At 40.8% G+C, this 20,928-nt stretch overlaps 1 protein-coding gene and 1 long non-coding RNA gene across 6 annotated transcripts in view; one reads left to right on the top strand and one right to left on the bottom strand.

Annotated features, from left to right (window-relative positions):
* LOC109550296 (uncharacterized) overlaps window positions 1–3,396 on the bottom strand; it is a 31,199-nt gene extending 27,803 nt beyond the window's left edge. The window contains exon 1 of the long non-coding RNA XR_012325470.1: window positions 2,999–3,396. This is a non-coding gene — a long non-coding RNA (uncharacterized lncRNA). The remainder of the gene's footprint in view (window positions 1–2,998) is intronic.
* TMX3 (thioredoxin related transmembrane protein 3) overlaps window positions 3,391–20,928 on the top strand; it is a 44,332-nt gene continuing 26,794 nt past the window's right edge. For 3 of the 5 annotated variants that reach the window (XR_012325469.1, XR_004521603.2, XM_004320501.4), the window contains exons 1-5: window positions 3,391–3,521; window positions 4,523–4,577; window positions 11,183–11,222; window positions 12,434–12,557; window positions 20,338–20,383. Coding sequence is in view for 2 of the 5 variants with exons in the window: in XM_004320501.4 (XP_004320549.1) it covers window positions 3,476–3,521; window positions 4,523–4,577; window positions 11,183–11,222; window positions 12,434–12,557; window positions 20,338–20,383 (311 nt within the window). In the remaining 3 variants the exon portion in view is untranslated. Of the gene's footprint in view, window positions 3,522–4,522; window positions 4,578–10,876; window positions 10,896–11,182; window positions 11,223–12,433; window positions 12,558–20,337; window positions 20,384–20,928 lie in introns of those variants that run through there. The other 2 variants (XM_033837831.2, XM_073790804.1) reach the window with 2 other exon arrangements.

The raw sequence follows: 20,928 nt of genomic DNA, 5'->3' as shown, positions 1-20,928 counted from the left end.
AGGAACTTGTGAGAAATACAAATTCGGAACTACTGACTCAGATTCTGTAAGGAGTGGTTGGAAACTGTGTTTGATCAGGCTCTCCAGGTAACTGATGCTTAGTACATATGAGAAGCATTGCTTTAATGCTGTACAATGATCTTTCCATTTAAAAAAATATAGCTTTATTCTTATTTTTAAACTTCTATTGTTAGAGTCTATATACAGAAAAGTACATGAACCATAAGGGCAGAGCTCAATGCATTTTCACAAAGTAAACACATCTGTGTAACAGCACTCAGATCAAGAAACAAAACATTAGCTGTACCCCTGACTTTTAACACTCTTGATTAATTTGCTGGTTTTTGAGCTCTAAGCTCAAATCATATCATGTAGTGAGTACCTTTCTTTGGTTTCTCACTTTTGCTCAACATTTTGTTCATGAGATGCATCAATGGAGTTCCCTTCACAAAAGTTAATTCATTCTCTATTGCTACATAGCACATTGCTATAGTATCCATTCTGCTATTAGACATTTGAGTTGTTCAGTTTTTTACAATTACAAATAGACCTGCTATAGACATCCTTGTACATGCCTTTTGGTTAGGATGTGTATGTATAACACACAAGGCATATATATGTATAATATGTAGTTCATTTGAAAGGGTTCCTAAAAACATGTCGTATTTAATACAGAACCTTCTAAATGTCAAAGAAATTCATCACCACTGGAGACAGATAATCAGGAAAAACACACATTTTTAATTAAAAATGTATTCCATATTGTACTATGAACTTACTAAACACAAGTTTTAGCATTTGTAAATTTAGCCTGTTTTCTATACAAAAACCTTTAAAAAGTTTGTTTTGTTTTGACCATTTTCAGATCAATGCTCTATTCTGATTATTTTCAAGTTGTCTAGGTCAGCAGTGTGCGATGGAAATACAATGCAAGCCACATATGTAGTTTTAAATTTTCTAGTAGTCTCATTGAAAAATAAAAAGAAACAGGTTAAATTAATACATTTTATGATCTCATACCTAAAATATTATAATTTCGACATAATCAAGATAATGAGAAACATTACATTCTTTTTTTACTGTCTTCAAAGTCCAGTGTATTTTTAGGTTTTTCCAGCCATACTTAAACATTTTCCAGTAACTGAATCAAGTATCAATTTAAAATTTAAGTTTATCAAAATTAAATAAAACTAGTATTCAGTAACTGCATCACACTAGCCATATTTCAAGAGCTCAATAGCCACATGTGGCTAGTGGTTATGCTATTGGGAAGCACAGGCCTGGGTCAAGAGTGGTTTTGTTGTGCTCCACCTGCCAATTTAAGCTGTGATGAAAATTCTAAAAAAATATATTTCCTTTTACACACTGTGGAAGACAGAATTTTGAAACAGATGAGAATGAGAATTTTTTAGTCTACTTCTTTTAGGGGGATACCTTTGTACTTTCCTCTCAATTATGCTGTGAATCTAAAACTGCTTTTAAAAAAGTAAAGCCTTTTTTAAAGAGAGTGCAACATAGGAGATTTTTGCTAAAATAGCAAACACGCTGATGGTAATAAGATTCAATCTAACTAACGAAGATTATTTTATACAAGGTGCAAGGGATGAAAACAGCAAGGCTGGTTCAGTAGTGAACTGTTGCGAGCGCTGCATAGTTAGTGGAGGAAGGGACTAATGGGGGAGAAATTAGAGGAAACAACAGATAATGAAAGTACTAACACATAGTATACAGCTATGATTTTATTCTGTATCGCAGCGAGCAGTGTTAAAGTTTAAAGTAATCTGATTTTATATTAAAGTTCTGAATTGTATTTCTGAAACATCCATTTAGGAAGTGACACACAGAGTGCCTTAAGAGGGGAAACTAGAGGCTAGGAGCCCAAGTAGGAGGCTATTTCAATTATCCAAGCAAGAGAAGATGAGACCCTGACCTGGGGATAACGGAGATGAAGAAAATGGGGACAGATTGAAGAGAGATTTAGTCTATAAAAGCAACACACAAGATGTGGTGAGCAGTTGAATATGGAAAATATTAAGTAGGGAAATACCTAGCATAACTTCCAGGGAAATTGGTCAAACATTTGTACCATTAGCCAAAATAGGATGACTGAAAAAGGAGACAAGCGAGAGAGAGGGAGAAAATTCCAGGGCAGAAAGAAATCCTGAGAGGTAATGTCCTGTTACAGAAAAAATTCCAGCTCTGGAGTCTGGGACTTTGTTTCAAACTGCAACTCCATCATTTTAAATTATTAACCAAATTGGCTTCTGAGCCCCTTGGTCCTCATTTACACTATTTCTTTGAGAACTTTCGTGAGGAGTAAATATTTACATATGTTAAACTTTTAGAATAAACTAGATGCTCAATTAAAAAATGTACGTATTTGAATATGCTGAATGCCTGCACTGGCTACTATGCTGTATGCATAAAAGGGATGAAACCTAGGGTTTGCTCTCAATCAGATTATAACTTAATCTTCTAGTCATTATGAGCTCTCTGCCTGATGGAATTTTGAACCTACGGTGAATGGGCTGACATCATAATCCACTTCTGTTCTCATAACACACGTTCAATAACTGACTTAATCTAAATCCTCTGGTATTTCTCCTCCTATAAAAGTTTCATGTTGTCAGATGTAGTTCCCGCAGCAGTCACTACCGTATAAAACTAGACCGCTTTTATAAATTACTTTTGTTACGCAGAAAAACAGATAGCAATATAAATATTTTATGGTAAGTATTTTACTTATTTCAAAAATCAGGAAACTGAAACAAATCATCAAAAAAAAAAATATCCCATGATCAGCTTCATGTTTTCAGGCTTCAAGAGAAACACTTTTTTAAAGGGGACTCTTTGCAAAAACGCATTCATGGAGCAAAATGAGACAGACCTCGCATTTTGCAAACAGGGCCAAAGAAAATTCCAAATTCATTCTGTAGACATATGTAAGGTCACGCAGCACCCAGAGCCTTCCATCTTTCTACCCACTGCTAACACCCACCTCTTTTCACGAATTTGACTGCTAACTGCTCAAGAGCAGCAGGTGAAAGAGACTGCAGGATTCAGCCTCAAACGTTGCCACTCTCCCTCAGCTTCCGCTCAAACTCTAGAAGGCGTTTAACTTCCCGGAAACGCCCCCGACCCCCACGCACACCCACGCAACACTCCGCCCCACAGGAAAGCGCCCCTACACTAGGTTCCCACGATCCCCGAGGCGGTCCCCGAAGCAGAGGCTTTGAGGATGCGACCGCGCAGGCGTCCCAGTTCCGCGCAGGCGCCGTAGTTCCGCGCATGCTCAGAGGCGGAGGTCGGAGGGGTCCTGGGAGGGTAGCGGAGGCCGGCCTGCCCCGCCCCCGCCAGGCTTCCCTTCCGCGCCCAGGCCGGCCGGCTTCCCTTTCCGGGAGCGCAGGCGGCCGCCGCCGGTGTCTCTTTCTCTCCGCTCCGCAGAGTTGGCTCTTGCAGCTCCCCTGCGGCGAGCATGGCAGCTCGGAGACGCGGGGCCGCCCTGCGGCTCTGTGCCACAGGTAAAGGCCGCACGGGGCGATGCGGGCGGGCGCGGGGACCCTCCCCCGATGGGATCGGCTGCGGGGGCCTGGTAGGGTCTTGGCCCGGTGTGGGGAGAGGCCTGCGGGGCCACCGAGATACCCTCCGGGTCCTGGGTCCCGAGACTGAGCGGACGCCTTCGGGTCCTTCCCCGGCGCAGCTTCGCTGGGCATCCGCGCCTTCCGTTTGCTTCCGTTCTCGGTGCGGCAGGAAGTTTCAGGAGCGCTGATTCCGTCGATGGGTGTCAAGGATGCTGCCTTACCAGCTGGTGGCCAAACCTGCTTTGCCTTTAGGTTCTGAGTCTTGTCACATCTGAAGAATCTTTACCCACGCGGGGGCCAAGAGAGGGAGGTTCAAGGACGGGTCCTGGTCGGGCCTCTGGGGGCTGTGCGATGTGAGAAGTGACCTGCGGGCGTGTTGGCCTTTCTCATTCTCCAGCCAGCATCGGGTACCCTGGTTCTCACCTCAGTGTGTCCACTTACACAGCAGCCGTTTAGTTCCCTCTACGTGCCAGGCACTGTTCTATAATTAGTATTAGGAGCGTAGCTCAATTTTGTTTCTATCAATTTGGGGGCGGGGAGAACGGTATTTTGAATGGCGTTTGAACTTTATACTGAGAAGATAATTGTTACTAGAGAAAAAGAAATATAGAAGAACAATTTTCATCTCTACTCCAAAAAGATGGAATGGTAAAAAGGAAAAATAGGATGCAAATAAACATATTTAAAGAGAAATTCGGTGTCTCAGATTTACTAGCCTACATAGAACTTGCTGTCACCATACGGTCGTAAATGTTTATTAAACAGGTGAACTACAGTACTTATGCTTTTGCATCATTTGTGCCCTGGGATGGATGAATGATGAGTTTTTTGGTAGGCTGTAAAAAACCAAAAACAAACATTTTATAGGTGAATAAGCATATAAGCCAAAAGATAAATCAGCAGTTATTATACTGTATACATTTTGTCTTTTTTTTTTTCAGTTTTTTTACTTGATATGGCTTTCTCTAAAGGATATGTAGAAGATTTAGATGAATCGTGAGTATATATTTTTTAAAATAGTATCTTCACTTCTTCCAACTGTTATGTTATCTGAATATTTGTATGAATCTAATATTTTTTTAAATAACACTTGTTTTATTGAGCACTTAATCTACACTACATAATCCGCTAATTCTGTATGGAGGTAGATTTTTTTTTAAGTATAGTTGATTTACAATATTATATTAGTTTCGAATGTACTGTGAAGTGTGAATGTAATCTTTTAATAACAGAGACAGTAATGACCAATGCTGATGTAGCACCAGTTTTGTTCCAGGAGTTGCCCTAAGTGCTATATATGTATGAAATGGGATTGTGCTCAAGAGTTTTATGAACAGTTATAAGAATAAAAAATTGGCAGACTCTTTTATCTTACCATTTTACCTGTACATTTGTTAAGTCTTTTGGCCTTAGTCCCTACTGAGTGGGGGCTGGAATTTGGTAACCACACAGTAACACAGCATTAATCACAAGGCCTTGCTTATGGTAGGTGAGGAGTGCTGCTTCAGACCAAAATCCTGTGCGTGATTGATCTTTCAGACCTGACCATAGGCGATTACAAGGCTTTTCCTGGCAGGCCTCCAGCGGGAAGCTGCCCTCCCCACACCAGACTTGGGGCACAGCCAATGCACTGCAGTCTCTGGAGGGAGTTGTAGTCATAGACTCAGGCCCCCAGGGCAGCCGTGCTCATGTGCGTGTCTTCAATCTTAGCCCAGTTGCCTCTTGTGAAGGCCTCCTTGTTGGGGGCCTCACCTAAGGCATTTCTCAGGAAAACCTCCTCTGGGAAACTCCTTATTGAGGGGTGTGGCCGAGGCACTTTTCTCCACTTGGACTCAGTACCCGTCCACTCCTGTCCTTTCCCTTCTCCCTCCCTCTGCCCATGGGTCCTGAGAGAGGCAGGAGCCTTTGGTTCAGGGCTGCTCAGCAGTGAGGTGAATGTCTCCGACTGTGCTGCATTCGCCTGCCGCCTCGCCTCTTCCAGTTCCACTCAGAAAAATGGAACACTGAGGAGCTGGCACCTGTGTTCTCTGCCTCTTGGCTTGCCCTGCCATAGTAAGTGAATAAAGTCTTGATTGTGACTTTCAGTTTGGCTTGTTGTCCTAATTAACCACCTGTACACGACAGAATTGGTACAGCAGCAGGGTGGTCAGTTGAGCACAGTCCTGCTCTGGAAGAGCAGAAAGCCCAGAGATCCCACGGGGCACTCAGCAGCCTTGCTAATGGGTATTGGGGCGCCCTAGTGGATTGCTTATGGGCACTTTGATTCTCAGGGAAACCGTTGTTAACACAGAGGTGATTTTGTTAAACTTCATGGTGCCTGGAAGGGTGTGTCGCTCTAGACCTGATCCTTAAGAACGCCCCAGAAGCGTGACTTTGCTTAAGGAGGAGGAAGAAGCAGGGATAGGCAGGTGCGGATGCCCAAGACCCTAACCTTCCTCGGCCGGGTGCTACATGGACTAATGGTTTTGGCCCATCTGTAGCGAATTTCCAGTAACTGAAGAACACATGTGGCCCACCTTCACAGAGGCTCAAGTGGCCCTGCAGGCCTCCTGGTGGTCTCCTCGGCCTGTGGGGAGGGATTAGGAACAGTGAGTAATGAGACTGTTAACCAGACTCAGAGTTCTAGGTTTGTCCTTTCTGTTCCTGTTTGTTACTGGACCCAGTTAAGCCTCCTCATGAAGTCAGGTCAGTCAGGCTGTGACACAATCCAAGCCTTAACTGACAAATTTCTGGACATGGAAAAAGCCACCATGAAGAGCACAAAGGTTGACCAGCACAGAGTAACAGTAAGTGGGAACTGGGTGCCCTCTCTGGGATGACCCATGCAAGAGCCTTTCCAGAAGCTCTGAGTGAAGTTGCTCAGTGATGGGGTCTCAAAGGAGGAGACTGATAGGCTCCTTACCAAGGACCTCATGGCCAGGTACCAACCTGTGAGGGGTCTGATGGGCTTTTTCAAAGGTCAGCATGATGACAGCCCTGTGGCTATTAGAATTACACCCACCATCCTGCCTAGTAAGTCTGGAGACAAGTCAGAGAGTCCCAAAATCTTTACCCAGACGTTGACAGGGTGTTCGGTTGAGGCCTCTCTCTCCCCGGGGGCAGGGGCTGCCAAGGTCAGAGTTCATTGGGGAGGTGGAGGAGAACTGCACGTCTTGGGCCTTTTGGATATCAGTATACAGGTGAGTGTGATGCCTACAACCCCTGCTACCAGGAGGAGGAGGGTACGCATAATGCCCTCAGGTTTTGGGTCTGTGATGACCAGTGCCAGCACGCTTGCCCAGGCCCGGTCCTGGCTGAGTGCTTTTGGGCCCCTACTCGTCAGCCTGCTACCTGGCACAGATGTGTTAGCTGTGTGCACTCCTGCTGGCCTTGGTCCCCAAGCCCCAGTGGGGATTGCTGCACTTTAGGCCATCTTCCTGCAGCATTGGAAGACTGAACCTACCCAACCTTCAGCTCTCAGTGCCATTGTCTCCCCAGAACGGTGTTGGCTGCCTGGTGAGTAAAAGAAATAACTGAGCTGAAGGAAGCCAGAGTGCTCTGTGAGCCTTTTTCTATTCAGGAGGCCCCCATCCCCACCCCCTGACCCCCTTCTGGCCTGTGCACAAGGCCTTGGGTACCTGGAGACTCAACATTGATGACAGGTGGCTCAGTACCATGGTGGTACCTGACATCAGGAAGATGCTACTAGAGGGAGCTTGGTCTGTGGCATTAATGATGTCACGTGCCAGCATGTGTCTTCACTGGGCTGATAAGGATCAATTTCCTTCATTTGGAATGGATTCAACACACCTTTAATATCCTATGCTTATCTAAATTCCCTGCCTGTCTGCTCTCAGTAGGTAGGCCATGACCTGGAAAAACTTCTAGAGGGAGCACAGACCTTCCACTATATTGATACCAGCTCCTAGATTGCCCAGACATGGTCACTGTCCAACAAGGACCCGACACCATGATGACTCACAGGTGGCAACATGGCTGGGCTGTTAATACCAACAAAGTGTAACAACTGAGATTCCTGGGGGGTGATCTGGGAAGCAGTACAACATCTCATTCTAGGAGATCATTACCAAACTCTTGGCCCTTTCTGACCCCCAAAATAAAAAAGGCTCAGGGATTGATGGGCTTATTGGGCTACTGATGTTGTCACATAACTCGTGCAGGGATCTGGCACCCATCTATCAGGTACTAGAAAGGCCACTGCCTTTTAGCTGGGCACCAACCAACAGGATACTCTAGAGGCCCTTAGGCTGGCCACCAGGCTTCCCTTCTCCCGGGTCTCACTGGTCCGCATCTGCCATTTGAGTTACACATCTCAGCAACCTCTCAGTTCACTGATGGGAGCCTGTGGCAGAAGGACGACATCACAAACCAGCACAGACCTGGTAAGCCCCCCAAGTTGGCTGAAAGATACATAGCTTTTGAGAGGCAGTTACTGGCCTGTTGGCCCTTGGTGGACGAGTGTGGTAGTAGACACACGAGCAGATATTCTAATCATGTTGCTGAAGAACGATAGCTTTGGAATCTCATGAACTAGGAACGGCACCTCCAGGAGCTTAGCTGGAGTCTCACAATTCAGTGAAAAGGTCTCCCGAGTGTCCCTCCACCTCCCAGGAGTAATACCCAAGGAGCCACTGCCTCCTCTGGCCCAGGGGGGACCCAGACATAGAGACCTCCCATGCCACCTGTGGGCCTGGTTCACTGATGGCTCCTCCTGGGACGGAACTGGGTGCAGCCCACTTCCAACCTGAAAGAGACCTGTCCTTCCCAAGCGTGGTAAAGGACCTTTGCACAATGGGCAGCTTCATGCAGTGTGGAAGACAGATCTGTCCTGCTGTTCCCCGCCCCGCTCCTTGCTCCAGCCCTCGCACATAGGCCCTGCTGTGTGTTCACCCACTCGCTGGGCTCTGGCAAATGGCTCGGCCATTGGTTGTGTGGCATATAAAGCAGACCCCCTGTGAGGATGGGACATTGGGATGACGATTGGTTCTGCCCCTACTAAGTGTTTTGTTCCCTCCGTGGTTGCTTACCAGGAAGGGCCCTGTGCTGACAAAGGGAAATGACCAATGAGCATCCCGTGCTTGTCAGCTGAACACAGGAACTGAATTGCTCTCCACCCCAGAGCAAGCAGATGTGCAGCTAATTGCCTCCTCCTGGACCCACAAGAGGATGGCCCTTGGAAATTCAGACACCGTTGTAGGTTGAGCTGGCATGCACAGACTGCCACTGCTGTGGGAAGACTGAACCAGCATGAAAAAGCCATCCCCCTTGTCAGACCCTGGTCAAGGCTAAACATAACTACCCAGGAACACATTACTTCACGTTGGGCCAGGGCGTTCTCAGCAGATAGAACACGTTAGGCACCTCATCCCACCCGTAGTATCCCCCGGATCCTGACTGCAGCTGACACTTTGTCTAGCCATCCCCACGCATTCCACTGACTCGGGCCACACTCTCAGGCCCTATAGGATGACATTTGTTTCCTATTCAGGTTCCCTGAGAGCACTGTATCTGGTAACAGCCCTGGATTTGCAGTCCAAGCTACACATCAGTGAGCTCAGTCATGGGGCGTACAGTGGACTCTCCGTATCACCCCTAATCCATAGGGGTGTTGAGCATTTTAATGAACAGTTAAAGAACAGGTTTAATCAGCGGATGGGAGGGGACAAGATTACCACGGCCTGGATTACACAGCTCAGGCAAGCGGCCTGGGGGCTAAAGGCAGCAGTTCCCCAGTCCGGTACTTCTCATTAACCCTGCATGTGCGAACACGCTGTCTGCCCCTTCCTTTAATCGTATGCCCTTCTACAATTACGACACTTTCCACTCCATGTTGGGCCCTGTAAGGGACTTCTGTACCCTTCGACTCCTTCCCAACGACTCAAATTGGTGGGAGAGGAGGATGGCTGTTAAACATCAAGGAGCGGGGGACGGCAGACTCCAACATTGGCCGCTGCGTGCAGAGCATGGGTTTTGTCTACAAAGACCTCAAGAATAATGACCATCGATTAGAGGGCTCTGGTTCAACAACTTGCTTAAGGTGGCCGTGACACTTTCCTGGGTAGCCCCACGAGATGAATATAAAATAGAATTTTTTACTATAAACCACAAGGGGAGCCAAACCAAAATATTTGAGGGATTGATTAAGGGTGCTGTCCTTGTCCATGGTACACAACAGACTGTGTTGCAGTTGTGTAGATGTGAACACCTTTGGACCTAACAGCTATGATATGGGGATATGTTCTCTTTGTCTTATCTATAGGGTTAAGAATCTTATTAAAATATCCCCACAGAGAACTTCTGTCACTCATCTAGTACAAATTGAATATAGATCACTGAGCAAGGCACTAGGAGATGAAACAAATACACTCCTCGCTTAGTGTATCTATGGTTGGATAATATGTAAGTAACTACAACGTGTGGAAATTGATGAAAATCATAAAGAGGGTAAAGATGATATGGAGAGATCGTTTCTAGCTCTGAGGAATTTAGGAAGGCATTACAGAGTTAGCAGTGCTTTTGGCTGGATAGGATTTGAATATGAAAGAATGTAGGAAGTCAAACATTGTGAATTTAGCTGTGGTAAGTACCATAGTCTGATTGGAAATCATACTCATGTTTGAGTATGATTATATACTCAAATATATAATCATATATATTTGATTGGGTGCTTATATTTGAGTGGGAAGAGAAGTTGGAGCCAGAGTAGTGTAGCAATTTGTACTTTTTTTGTAGGTGGTGGGAAGGGACCTAGAAAATGTCAAATAAGAGTAACATGATCAGAACTGTGTTTTAGGAAAATTCTTTGTAGAGTATTGTGTCAGGGCTCCCCAAAGCACCCCCAGCTTCACTGATTGACCAGGAACACTCAGAGGACTGAGCCTGTCGTGGAAGTCAGAGCCGTGATTTGTTACAGTGAGAGAACACAAAGGAAAATCAGCAAAGGGAAAGGGCGCGTGGGGCGAATTCCAGGGAAAACCAGGAACAAGTTCCCAAGAGTCCTCTCAGTAGAGTCATACAGCACGTGCTTAATTTCTTCATCAGGAGTTGCAACCACAAGTGGGAAATGCTACCTACCAAGGAACCTCGTTAGAGACTCTGCCCAGGAATTTTTATTGGGGATTGGCCATGCAAGCACCCCTCTGCCTAGCCATTACCAAAATTCCAGACTTCCTGAAGGAAAGTAGCTGTTCATCACAAAACCACATTGTACAGCGGGAGACCAGTGAACCACCCTTCCCAGATGCCACCCAGGAACCAGTCCTGCAAGCAGACCTTTCTAAGGCTAACCCCTCAGGCCTGCTCTGTAATGCACAGGTATAAGTGGAGTGTAGGGCTACAAGCTAAAGCATTTGTCTGTCTGTGTTTCTACAAAGTCCCACTTTAATTTTTTTTTTGACTCTTTACTCCTTATTATCATTTCTCTACTTTTATTAAGATGTTTAATGGATAAGATCTAGAGGTCTCTCAGTAAAAATAAAAATTTTTTGAAAGAATTTGTTCTATGCTCCTATATTTATCAATTTATTATCTTTACCTGTACTATTCAGTTGTAAAGTGGAAACCTACAATCAAAGATTTGTTTTCTTGTTTTTGTTTTTTAGATTTAAAGAAAATCGAAAAGATGACATTTGGCTTGTAGATGTGAGTATGTAAACTTTTTGTACTAAGTAACCGCCCCTACCATTTTAAGTGTTATTTTGCATTCTCTTCACCCCAATATGTAATAGACAGTACTAATGTATATTACCCACTTCGTTTGCTCAGGTAGTACCATTTGGGTTTTTATATTTAAGTGAACCTCAAAGCCTTAGGATTCCTGGCAGGGGAATGATGAAATTCAATGAGGTCCACTTGTGGATTATGTCTGAGGGAGATTATGGTATGATTTTATTACAGAATTCACTCTTTATTTTTTCATATTAACCAAGAGATTGAGTATATTAATATCACTTGGCAGTCAAAATCATATTTTCATCTTAGTAGTGAACAAAATCAGATTTTCATCTTCCTTTCCTCACTTGGACGCTTTGAATGTATTTAAACCTTATGATGTTTGGGATTCATTTTGACATGCCTCAGTGAAAAAGTAGAGTGGCAGCAAAAGAGATGGAATGAGAATGGCAGAGCTGACAGTTATTGAAGCCAGGCAATGAGGCGTGAAGGTCCCTTGTTTAATTCTGTCTGTTTTCCTTTTGTATATGTTTGAACATTTCCATAGTGTAATATTAAAAGAGAGAGAAATCTTGTTTCATAAAAGTACAACAAGCAGTTTGTTACACTATTTCACTGGAGGAACCTAACTACCACCCCAGCCATCTGGTGATTCTGAAGCAGAAACAACTAGGGTTTTAGTTTCATCAGACTGACTTGTCACTGTACCAAACCAGTCATCCTGATGATTCCCCACGTCTTACCAGTGGTTACGCTTAGAACAGCAGAGGCACCTACTGTGTTGGAATTTTTGTAATAGAAATAAATTTTATCATTAACACTTAAGGGGTGTGCATGTGATATATGAAGTGTATTTGGTGGTTTAATTTTATATATAACATGGACATACCTGGGAGCAAAGATGCTTTACTGTAAATCATCTACTTTAAATAGATATCAGTAGTCATTTAAACTTAAAGTAGGATCAGTGTTGAGGTATATCCTAGGAGATGACCTGTCTAGTTTGTGTATATGTGTGTTTTTTTATTTTGAAACCACTTTAAAAATTATATTTAGACTTTTTGTCTAAAATAGATTATTATCCAATCATTTAGTCGAAAAGATTCTTTTAAAATTAAGATTGATACCCAAAGTAGCACAGTATCTTAGTGGTTTTCTCTCTCTCTTTTTTTTTCAACAAGTTTTATGCACCATGGTGTGGCCATTGTAAAAAACTGGAACCAATTTGGAATGAAGTTGGTCTAGAGATGAAAAGCATTGGTTCTCCAGTTAAAGTTGGAAAGATGGACGCTACTTCCTATTCCAGTAAGCATCTACTCAGTTTATCATTCTACTGTTCTGGTAATGAAAGTGTTTTAATTACATGAAGCAGTATTCAAGGTAAGAGGAAGAAATATATATATATATATATTTTAGCTCATGTAAAATTAAAATTATCTTAGAGATTTCAGACTATATTTTATGAGTTAGATGAATTAACCATTGAATATGTAATATGCAGTCTATGTTGATCTTATACCCAATATAGATGTATGAGCCATTTTCCTATTTTGAGCCCACTTGAGATAATCAGTTGCCTGAGACAGCCACAGAAATTTCAGTGTTGAACTCTTGACATTGCTGCATGGCTTAAGAGTGAGAGTTTGCTGTCTGAGTAGCCTGAATGGCATCGTAGAGGAGTAACGGGAACTCGAAGGACAAGATGAGTTAGGATAAATACAAGTGAGGATTGGGAAAGTGTTCACATTAGAGAGAATATCAAACCAAAATCATAGAGGTGAAAAAGAGTTTAGTGAGTCTGTACCAGAGACTAGAATGTCTTCGAGCAGAAACTGGCAAACCACATCGCTGGACAGTCTGGCCTCCGCCTGCTTTGTACATACAGCTCGACTGGAACAAGTCACTCTCCTTTGTTTACCCTTATTCATGGCTGTTTTCATGTCCCAGAGGCAGATTCAAGTAGTTACAGCAGAGACTGTAGGCCCCACAAAGCCTAAAATATTTATTATCAGACCCTGTACAGATAAAGTTTACCAACACCTGTCTTAAAGGATTTGGGAAAACGCAAAATTAAGTTTAGAGAAGTATGAGGTATCACACAGATTTGGGAAGAGCATGGCTTCAGAAAGTAGATCAAATACGGCTCTGCCTACTACTTTTGCCCTGTAGCATGGGGAAAGTTTCTTAACGTCTCTAAACTTTGATTTCTACACGGGTAAATATTTAATTATAATGAATTTTTTATTGGTTGTTTTGAGATTAGAGTGAGGTAGCACATGTACAGTCCCTTGTAGTATGCAATAAATGTAGGTTCCCTTTTCCTTTAATTAATGAAGAAAGTGGAAGTATGAAATGCAAAATGCATATTTCATTTTAGGACATCAGCATTGTACTCTGGATATAAGTTTGGAACAAGACAGATGTATGTTTTAAGCCCAAGTCTATCATCTCTTACTTTTGTGGCTTTGGGGAAGTGCTTAACCTCTCTTAATTTTAGTTTCCCTGTCTAAATGAGAGAGTGATAATTCTCAAGGTTGTGAGGGCTGTATTAATATTTCTTATTCAAAACCCCTAGCACAATGGCTAGTACTTACAAGGTGCTAAGGGATAATACCAGATTTTAAGAGCCTCTCAGGTGGGATAAAGTGTTTTGGATTTTATCACTTGTCAATTGAGAGGTAATACACATTTTTGAGAAGGCATATGATTTGATAAAAATGTTTTTGAAAGAAGAACAGATGAAAAGAAGAACATTTAGAGACAAACAGATCATCTAAGTGGACTTTTGTATGCATCTTGGTATAGGGTGCTGGGAGGGCAGACTTGGGTGGTTGGCAGGGCAATAAAGAGGAAACAGTAATTCTTATAGACATTTGCAAGGGTTAAATCACGGATGTGCTAGATTGGCTCTGGTATAAAGAAAAACAATTGAAAATAGTGTAAGATTCCTAGCACAATTCACATTGAACTACATTACCACTGGTTAAATGGAAAAGAATAATATATTTAATTTTGTGTGTGTTTTCATGTTAGCAGCTGTTTTGAATTTGTGGTATTTTGCTTTATTGATGTTTGGGAATATGGGGAACTAGAGTGCAGGTGAGATGTTAGAACTGGAATTACTGAGTCACACAAGTGAACTGCTGCGACTTTGAGAGGGGATGAGATCTATGGCAGGAAGTTATCTTAGAAAGAGAAAGATAAGATAATATTCTTGACTTGGTATTTCTTGAAATAAAGCTTTTACAGTGTTTAAGAAATTATTCCTTTTAACTGTTGTGAAAGTAAATTTTTGTGTCTAGGCATATATGTTGATTAGACATACATACACATACATTCGTCTATACAGTCATTTATTTCAGTCAGTCAAAGGATAACTAATAAACATAAATAAATTGTCTGGTGTTTAGTGTTTGATGTCAGTGATGGATGAATTTTTTTTTTTTTTTTTTTGCGGTATGCGGGCCTCTCACTGTTGTGGCCTCTCCCGTTGCGGAGCACAGGCTCCGGACGCGCAGGCTCAGCAGCCATGGCTCACGGGCCCAGCCGCTCCACGGCATGTGGGATCTTCTGGGACTGGGGCACGAACCCGTGTCCCCTGCATCGGCAGGCGGACGATGGATGAATTTTTCATTCTGTTATAGAATCAAGAAGATGTTTTATGTGCTATGGAGAAAAGAAATATCATCTTCCTAAAAAATGTAGTTAAGTATTCAAAAACTACCGTCTAGAGATTACAAATAGATTTTTGGCATATAATTCTTAAAGTTTTCTTAAATATTTCAAGGCAGCTCAAATACAGGCATTTCAGTAGAACTTGGAATCAAATAGGTGAAGAAATTGAATTTCTTTTTTCAGGCTAGCTGTTGGCAGTATTCTGCATCTAACTATAGAGCACTAAAGGATTGGTTGTTTTGTACATGTTTCTTCCATCCCCGTAGGTTGCTTTTCAGACGGTATAGCATCGGTGTTTCCCAGGGTTTATTCTGCAGGCTGCCTGCATTAGGATTACCTGGGGTGCTCAGTATAAATTCAGATTTCAAAGGCCCACACCAACCCTACCAAATGAAAATCAGATTGAGTCATAAGAATCTGTATTTTTAACATGGACTTCAGGTGATTCTGCTGCACACTCAAGTTAGAGAATCACAGAGTAAAGTATTATTTTGATGGATAGTTATTTATAGGATCTCAGTTTAGGGTGGGATAGGATTATTCCGTGATTAAGTGTAGAAAATCTCTTAGACTGTTTGGTGGTAGCTTATTTTTCAATCATGTAATTGCAGTGATTGAAATAAATGCCATCACACTCAGTCCAACAAATCTCTGTGTATAGAAGTTTTGAACAGGAGGGATTTGAACTTTCATGATTTACCCTGCCCTGTGTGTATCAAAAATTTCTTGATGCATGGTTTTAATTAATAATATATCAAATAACATTAAAAAGTTGTATAATGTCCAGTGTAAATTCACATATTATTTTAGCCTTTCTTTTTTCTACATATTCCTTCAAAAATGAGCACAAAAATTGTTTCTCATTCACCACTTAAAATATTATGATGTTACCTGTAGTCATGTACTGATTTCTATTATGAAACCACTGAAATTCCATTTATTCCTCAACCTAAGTGTGACATCATTTTATAGTAAAGATCATATTTTACCCCCCTTTCATGTATAAACTTTCAAGGGCATCTGGCCAATAACATTCTGATTCTGATTCTTAGATCTCAGATATATTTGTAGATCAGTCTTACCTTTCTATATTATAAGCCCTTTTAGTCAGTGACTATATTTCAGGGTTGCTCAAACTTGGTACTGTTGACATTTTGGGCCAGAAAATTCTTTGTTCTGGGGGGGAGAAGAGTTTTCCTATGCGTTGTAGGATGTTTAGCAGCATTCTTGGCCTCTACCAACTAGATGCCAGTAGCTCCCTTCTCTCCCCACCCCCTAAGTTGTGGCAACCAGAAATGTCTCCAGACATTGAGGGCAAAATCATCCCCAGTTGAGAACCTCTGCATTATTTTATTCCTTTCCCATTTTAGACACATAGTAACACTCAGTAAACACTAAGAAAAATAGTATTTTTGAGCTGAAAAGGATTTCAGGTTGAGTTCAACTCCTCACTTTTTCCCTCCTTTCATTGTGTAGATGAAGTAACAGAAGGTAATTAGCAGTGAACTGACTTTACTAATTTCGGACATCAAAGTCAGCAACAGAATTAGGCCCAGAATCCAAGATCACCATGATTCAAAATCAGGCCTATCTTAACCATCAAGTTGTTATCATTTCAAGGAGAAAACAAATGAAATAGGGAGCTTTACGCTTAACCTTATTTTCTGAACATTTAAAATTACAAAATTTCCGGGGAAGTTATTCACGTTGCAGATGGATTCTTCAGTTTGTAATGGAATTGATCTCAGGTTTCTATATAAACCATTGTTCTTTGACAGGAAAAAATAAAGAACAAAAGATTTAAACTCAGACTTGAGTTTCAGCATCGGTCCTGCTGCCTAATCAATGCTTGCTTTCTAACAAGTTAACAAGTCTTCCGAAGTATTAGCTTATCTGAAAGATAACATTAGCATCTGTCACCCCACCTCACTAAATTGTTTTGAGGGGTAGTTGAAGGCATATTAATGCCAATTATAAGATATCTACACATGCTAATTCTTATTAATATTTTTTGCACATTAGTGTGTCAACAGGTAATTACTTAACAGTGAGGTCAGGACCAAGAATAGAAGAAACTGGACTCAGCATTTGAGCATCTGTATGTGCTGAACTCTCTGTTAGATTCTTTTCCACACTTCCTTATTTTAAATACCACACATAGCCCTACAAGATGAGTGGTATCCCCAGAAGCGGAAACAGAATCCAAAGTGAAGGAGCTTACGCTGAGCTGCATGGACAATAAATGGAGACGTTGGAACCCTAACCTGGGTCGTTATGTACCTGTAACTCATGCCTTGCTGTGTGCCTCTTTAATTATACAATCATTTACATTTAGGAAAACCTACCTTTGAAGTTTTAGCAGTCATTGTCAGTTGAAGTTCTGTCAGAGATGAAAGTAATGTTCAAAGAACCAAAGGGCTAAAGGGTGGGTGGTATCATCTCCATCTTATAGGTAAGAAAACTGAGGTCAAGGAAATTAAGTGATGGGGTTACGTGTGGAGCTGGGATTTTCTCTCTGAAGCTTATCATGAGAACCATAATGTCAGCTATAAAATACCACCACTGTATTTTCTCATTGATTGCATATTTCATTTTTTAAATTTGATTTGTATACAAATAAATTTTACACTAAATTATGTAAGCAATTGCTACTGGGCTGCACCGCCCCCTCCAGTCAATTTTATTAGTCTTTATATTTTGGCAGTTTTTAATGAGGTTTAGTTGAAAGTAATAATGGCTTATATTTACCTGCCTTCTTAATTTGGGATGGGGAGCATTAAGAACATACATTACTGGGCTTCCCTGGTGGCACAGTGGTTGAGCGTCCTCCTGCCGATGCAGGGGACACGGGTTCGTGCCCCGGTCCGGGAAGAATCCTGCATGCTGTGGAGCGGCTGGGCCCATGAGCCATGGCCACTGAGCCTGCACGTCCGGAGCCTGTGCTCCGCAACGGAAGAGGCCACAACAGTGAGAGGCCCGCGTACCGCAAAAAAAAAAAAAAAAAAAGAACATACATTACACACATAATCTGTGTTTTTTCTTGGAAGAGGGCAATCTCAATAACAGCATTATTCAATTAGAATATGCCTGACCTGAAAATACTTGCAAATGATGTAACCAATAAGGGTTTAATACCAAAATATATAAACAGCTTATACAACTCAATATAAAAAAAAAACCTGGTTAAAAATTGGGCAGAAGACCTAAATAGACATTTCTCCAAAGGAGACATACAGATGGCTAACAGGCACATGAAAAGATGCTTAACGTTGCTAATTATTAGAGAAATGCAAATCAAAACTACAATGGGATATCACCTCTTACTTCTCAGAATGGCCATCATCAAAAAGTCTACAAATAACAAATGTTGGTGAGGATGTGGAGAAAACAGTTGTATACAGTTGGTGGGAATTAAATTGATGCAGCCACTATGGAAAACAGTATGGAGGTTCCTTAAAAAACTAAAAGTAGAGCTACAATATGATCCAGCAATCCCACTCCTGGGTATATATCTGGAAAAAATGAAAACTCTAATTTGAAAAAATACATGCACTCCAGTGTTCACAGGAGCACTATTTATAATACCCAAGACATGGAAACAACCCAAGGGCCAACAGACGATTGGCTTAAGAATATGTGGTATATATATACAACGGAATATTACTCAGCCATAAAAAGAATGAAACTCTGCCATCTGTAACAATGTGGATGGACCTAAAAAGTATTATGCTTAGTGAAATAAGTCAGACTGAGAAAAATAAATACTTTATGTTATCACTTATTTGTGGAATCTGAAAAATAAAACGAATGTGTATAACAGTACTGAAACGGACTCACAGATAATAGAAAACAAACTAGTGGATACCCGTAGGGAGAGGGAAGCAAGGAGGGGCAAGATAAGAATGTGGAATTAAGAGCTACCAACTAGTATATATAAAATAAATAAGCACCAAGGATATATTGTACAGCACAGGGAAATACAGCCATAATAACTGCAGATGAAGTATAATCTATAAAAATATTGTCACTATGCTGTACACCTGAAACTAATATAATATTGTAAATCAACTATACTTCAATAAAATATGTGTGTGTGTATGTATGTGTGTGTGTGTGTGTATATGTGTGTATATACATAGACTTGACAGAGTAAGTCCTAAATTAGAGATAGGCACAAATAAATTATGTAATTGGTCTAAGTTCACATGACTATTCAGAGGCAGAACCTGTATCTTCATATATATATATATATACCAAGTTCCTATTTTTGTTACCTCTGTTGTTTGTGTTGCCTCTAATAAAAACCATTGTTGATCACTGTCTGGAACCTTCTGGTCACCTCTCTCCATGCATTTAAGGGAGAAGCTCTAGAGTTGACAAGGGAAGGAGGAGAGATTTTCGATATTATTTGCCACTAATTCACTTTGCCTTTATTCTTGTGTATTGATGGGGAGTGATGAGAAACCAAAATTAATGATTACTAAAGTGAGTAAATCAGAACTCACATATAGAGGTAGTTTTCTTATACCCAGCTATCATAAGAATATATTCTGGAAATAAAAGGAGAGATCATGTGAGTAAATACAGTATACTTTGCATATAGTAGTGTAAGTATATTGTATTTTGTCTACTAACTGAGAATATTTTATTTCTTCTTTCCTGTCCTAATTGCCTTGAATCTGTAAAGTAGTATAGTATTAATTTCCCATATTGATTATTATACCTCTTAAAGTCCAAATTCTCTGTTGTTTGCTTGTTTTCATTACTATTCTCCTTTCCCTCAAAAAGATGCCACTGTAGTGTGTGTCTCATTTTAATTAACGTGTGATTTCAGAATAATCTTTGAAATAACTGGAATTACTCTAGGTTATTACAGAAGCAGAAACTTTTAAAACAAGTAGATAAAATTGCTTTTAGATCATATTAAATTAATTTTGCAACTATGATTTATGTTTTTAACATTAAAATACAAAGCATTTCTTTTAAGACTCAGAAAACACTAAAGGAAGAGACGGGCCTTTTTTGAAGAAATATTTGTCCTGGAAATGAACTCAAATGAGGAGTGAGACTTTATTTATATATGTGTGTGTGTATATATATACTATTTTTTTAAAACAAGAATATCTTTTAAAGTAAATACTTTAGAGATAAAAATTTACTCTTTTGGCATTTTTCTTTATTTTGTTATAGTATTTTTGTGCAGGTCATAAGTTGGATTATTAAGTAATTATTTTGTATGAGAATGTCATGTTTTTTCTTTTTTGTATGTGTTTATATTCTTTTATAAGAATTGAAAACAGCATATCTATGGGTTTGTATAAATATATATTTTTTTAAGTAAAAGGCTCATTTATTACCTAGTTTCTCATTTTAAAAAAATTTAGAATTATTTATTCTTTTTCTTGTCAAGGCATTGCTTCAGAGTTTGGAGTTCGAGGTTATCCAACAATTAAGCTGTAAGTTGAGTGTTGTATGTTTATATGTGTATTTTTATTAGTTCACTCTACTTACATTTTATTACATTAATTTCTAGTAGCTTCCTTGGAGGACTGAAGATTTGGGTTCCACAGTTCTTTCTAGGTGCAGTGTGTGATCCAGGGAGAGGGACTTCATCCGTGCTTTTCTTTGCACTTAAGTTAATGTGTGGTTTATGGCTAATTCACCAAATGTGTTTTGAGTTTACTGTGACAGGTGCTGAGCAGGACAAGGTATACAGTTGTAAATTAGGAAAGCTCTACCCCTGAGGAGCTCAAGGATATATTCTGTTTAACTTGTGAATCCTGTCTCTTAACAAATTTTACTTTTCTATGATTGAAATAGACTTATTTCATTAGAGATGAAAGAAAAGAGAATCAAACTGATGGATGTTAATTCTCATCTGTAGATGTTGATCACGTCTAAGACAGAGCATATATGGTAGAAGAAATATTGTGATAATTCTAAAGGACTTGTGTTTTATAATCATAATGTTATTGAATTTTCTCATGAGTTTAATCCTGAT

Source organism: Tursiops truncatus, chromosome 13 (assembly GCF_011762595.2).
Source record: "Tursiops truncatus isolate mTurTru1 chromosome 13, mTurTru1.mat.Y, whole genome shotgun sequence".
Classification (NCBI taxonomy): domain Eukaryota; kingdom Metazoa; phylum Chordata; class Mammalia; order Artiodactyla; family Delphinidae; genus Tursiops; species Tursiops truncatus.
Note: the sequence above shows the minus strand (reverse complement) of the source record. Positions and strands in the feature narration are given on the sequence as shown.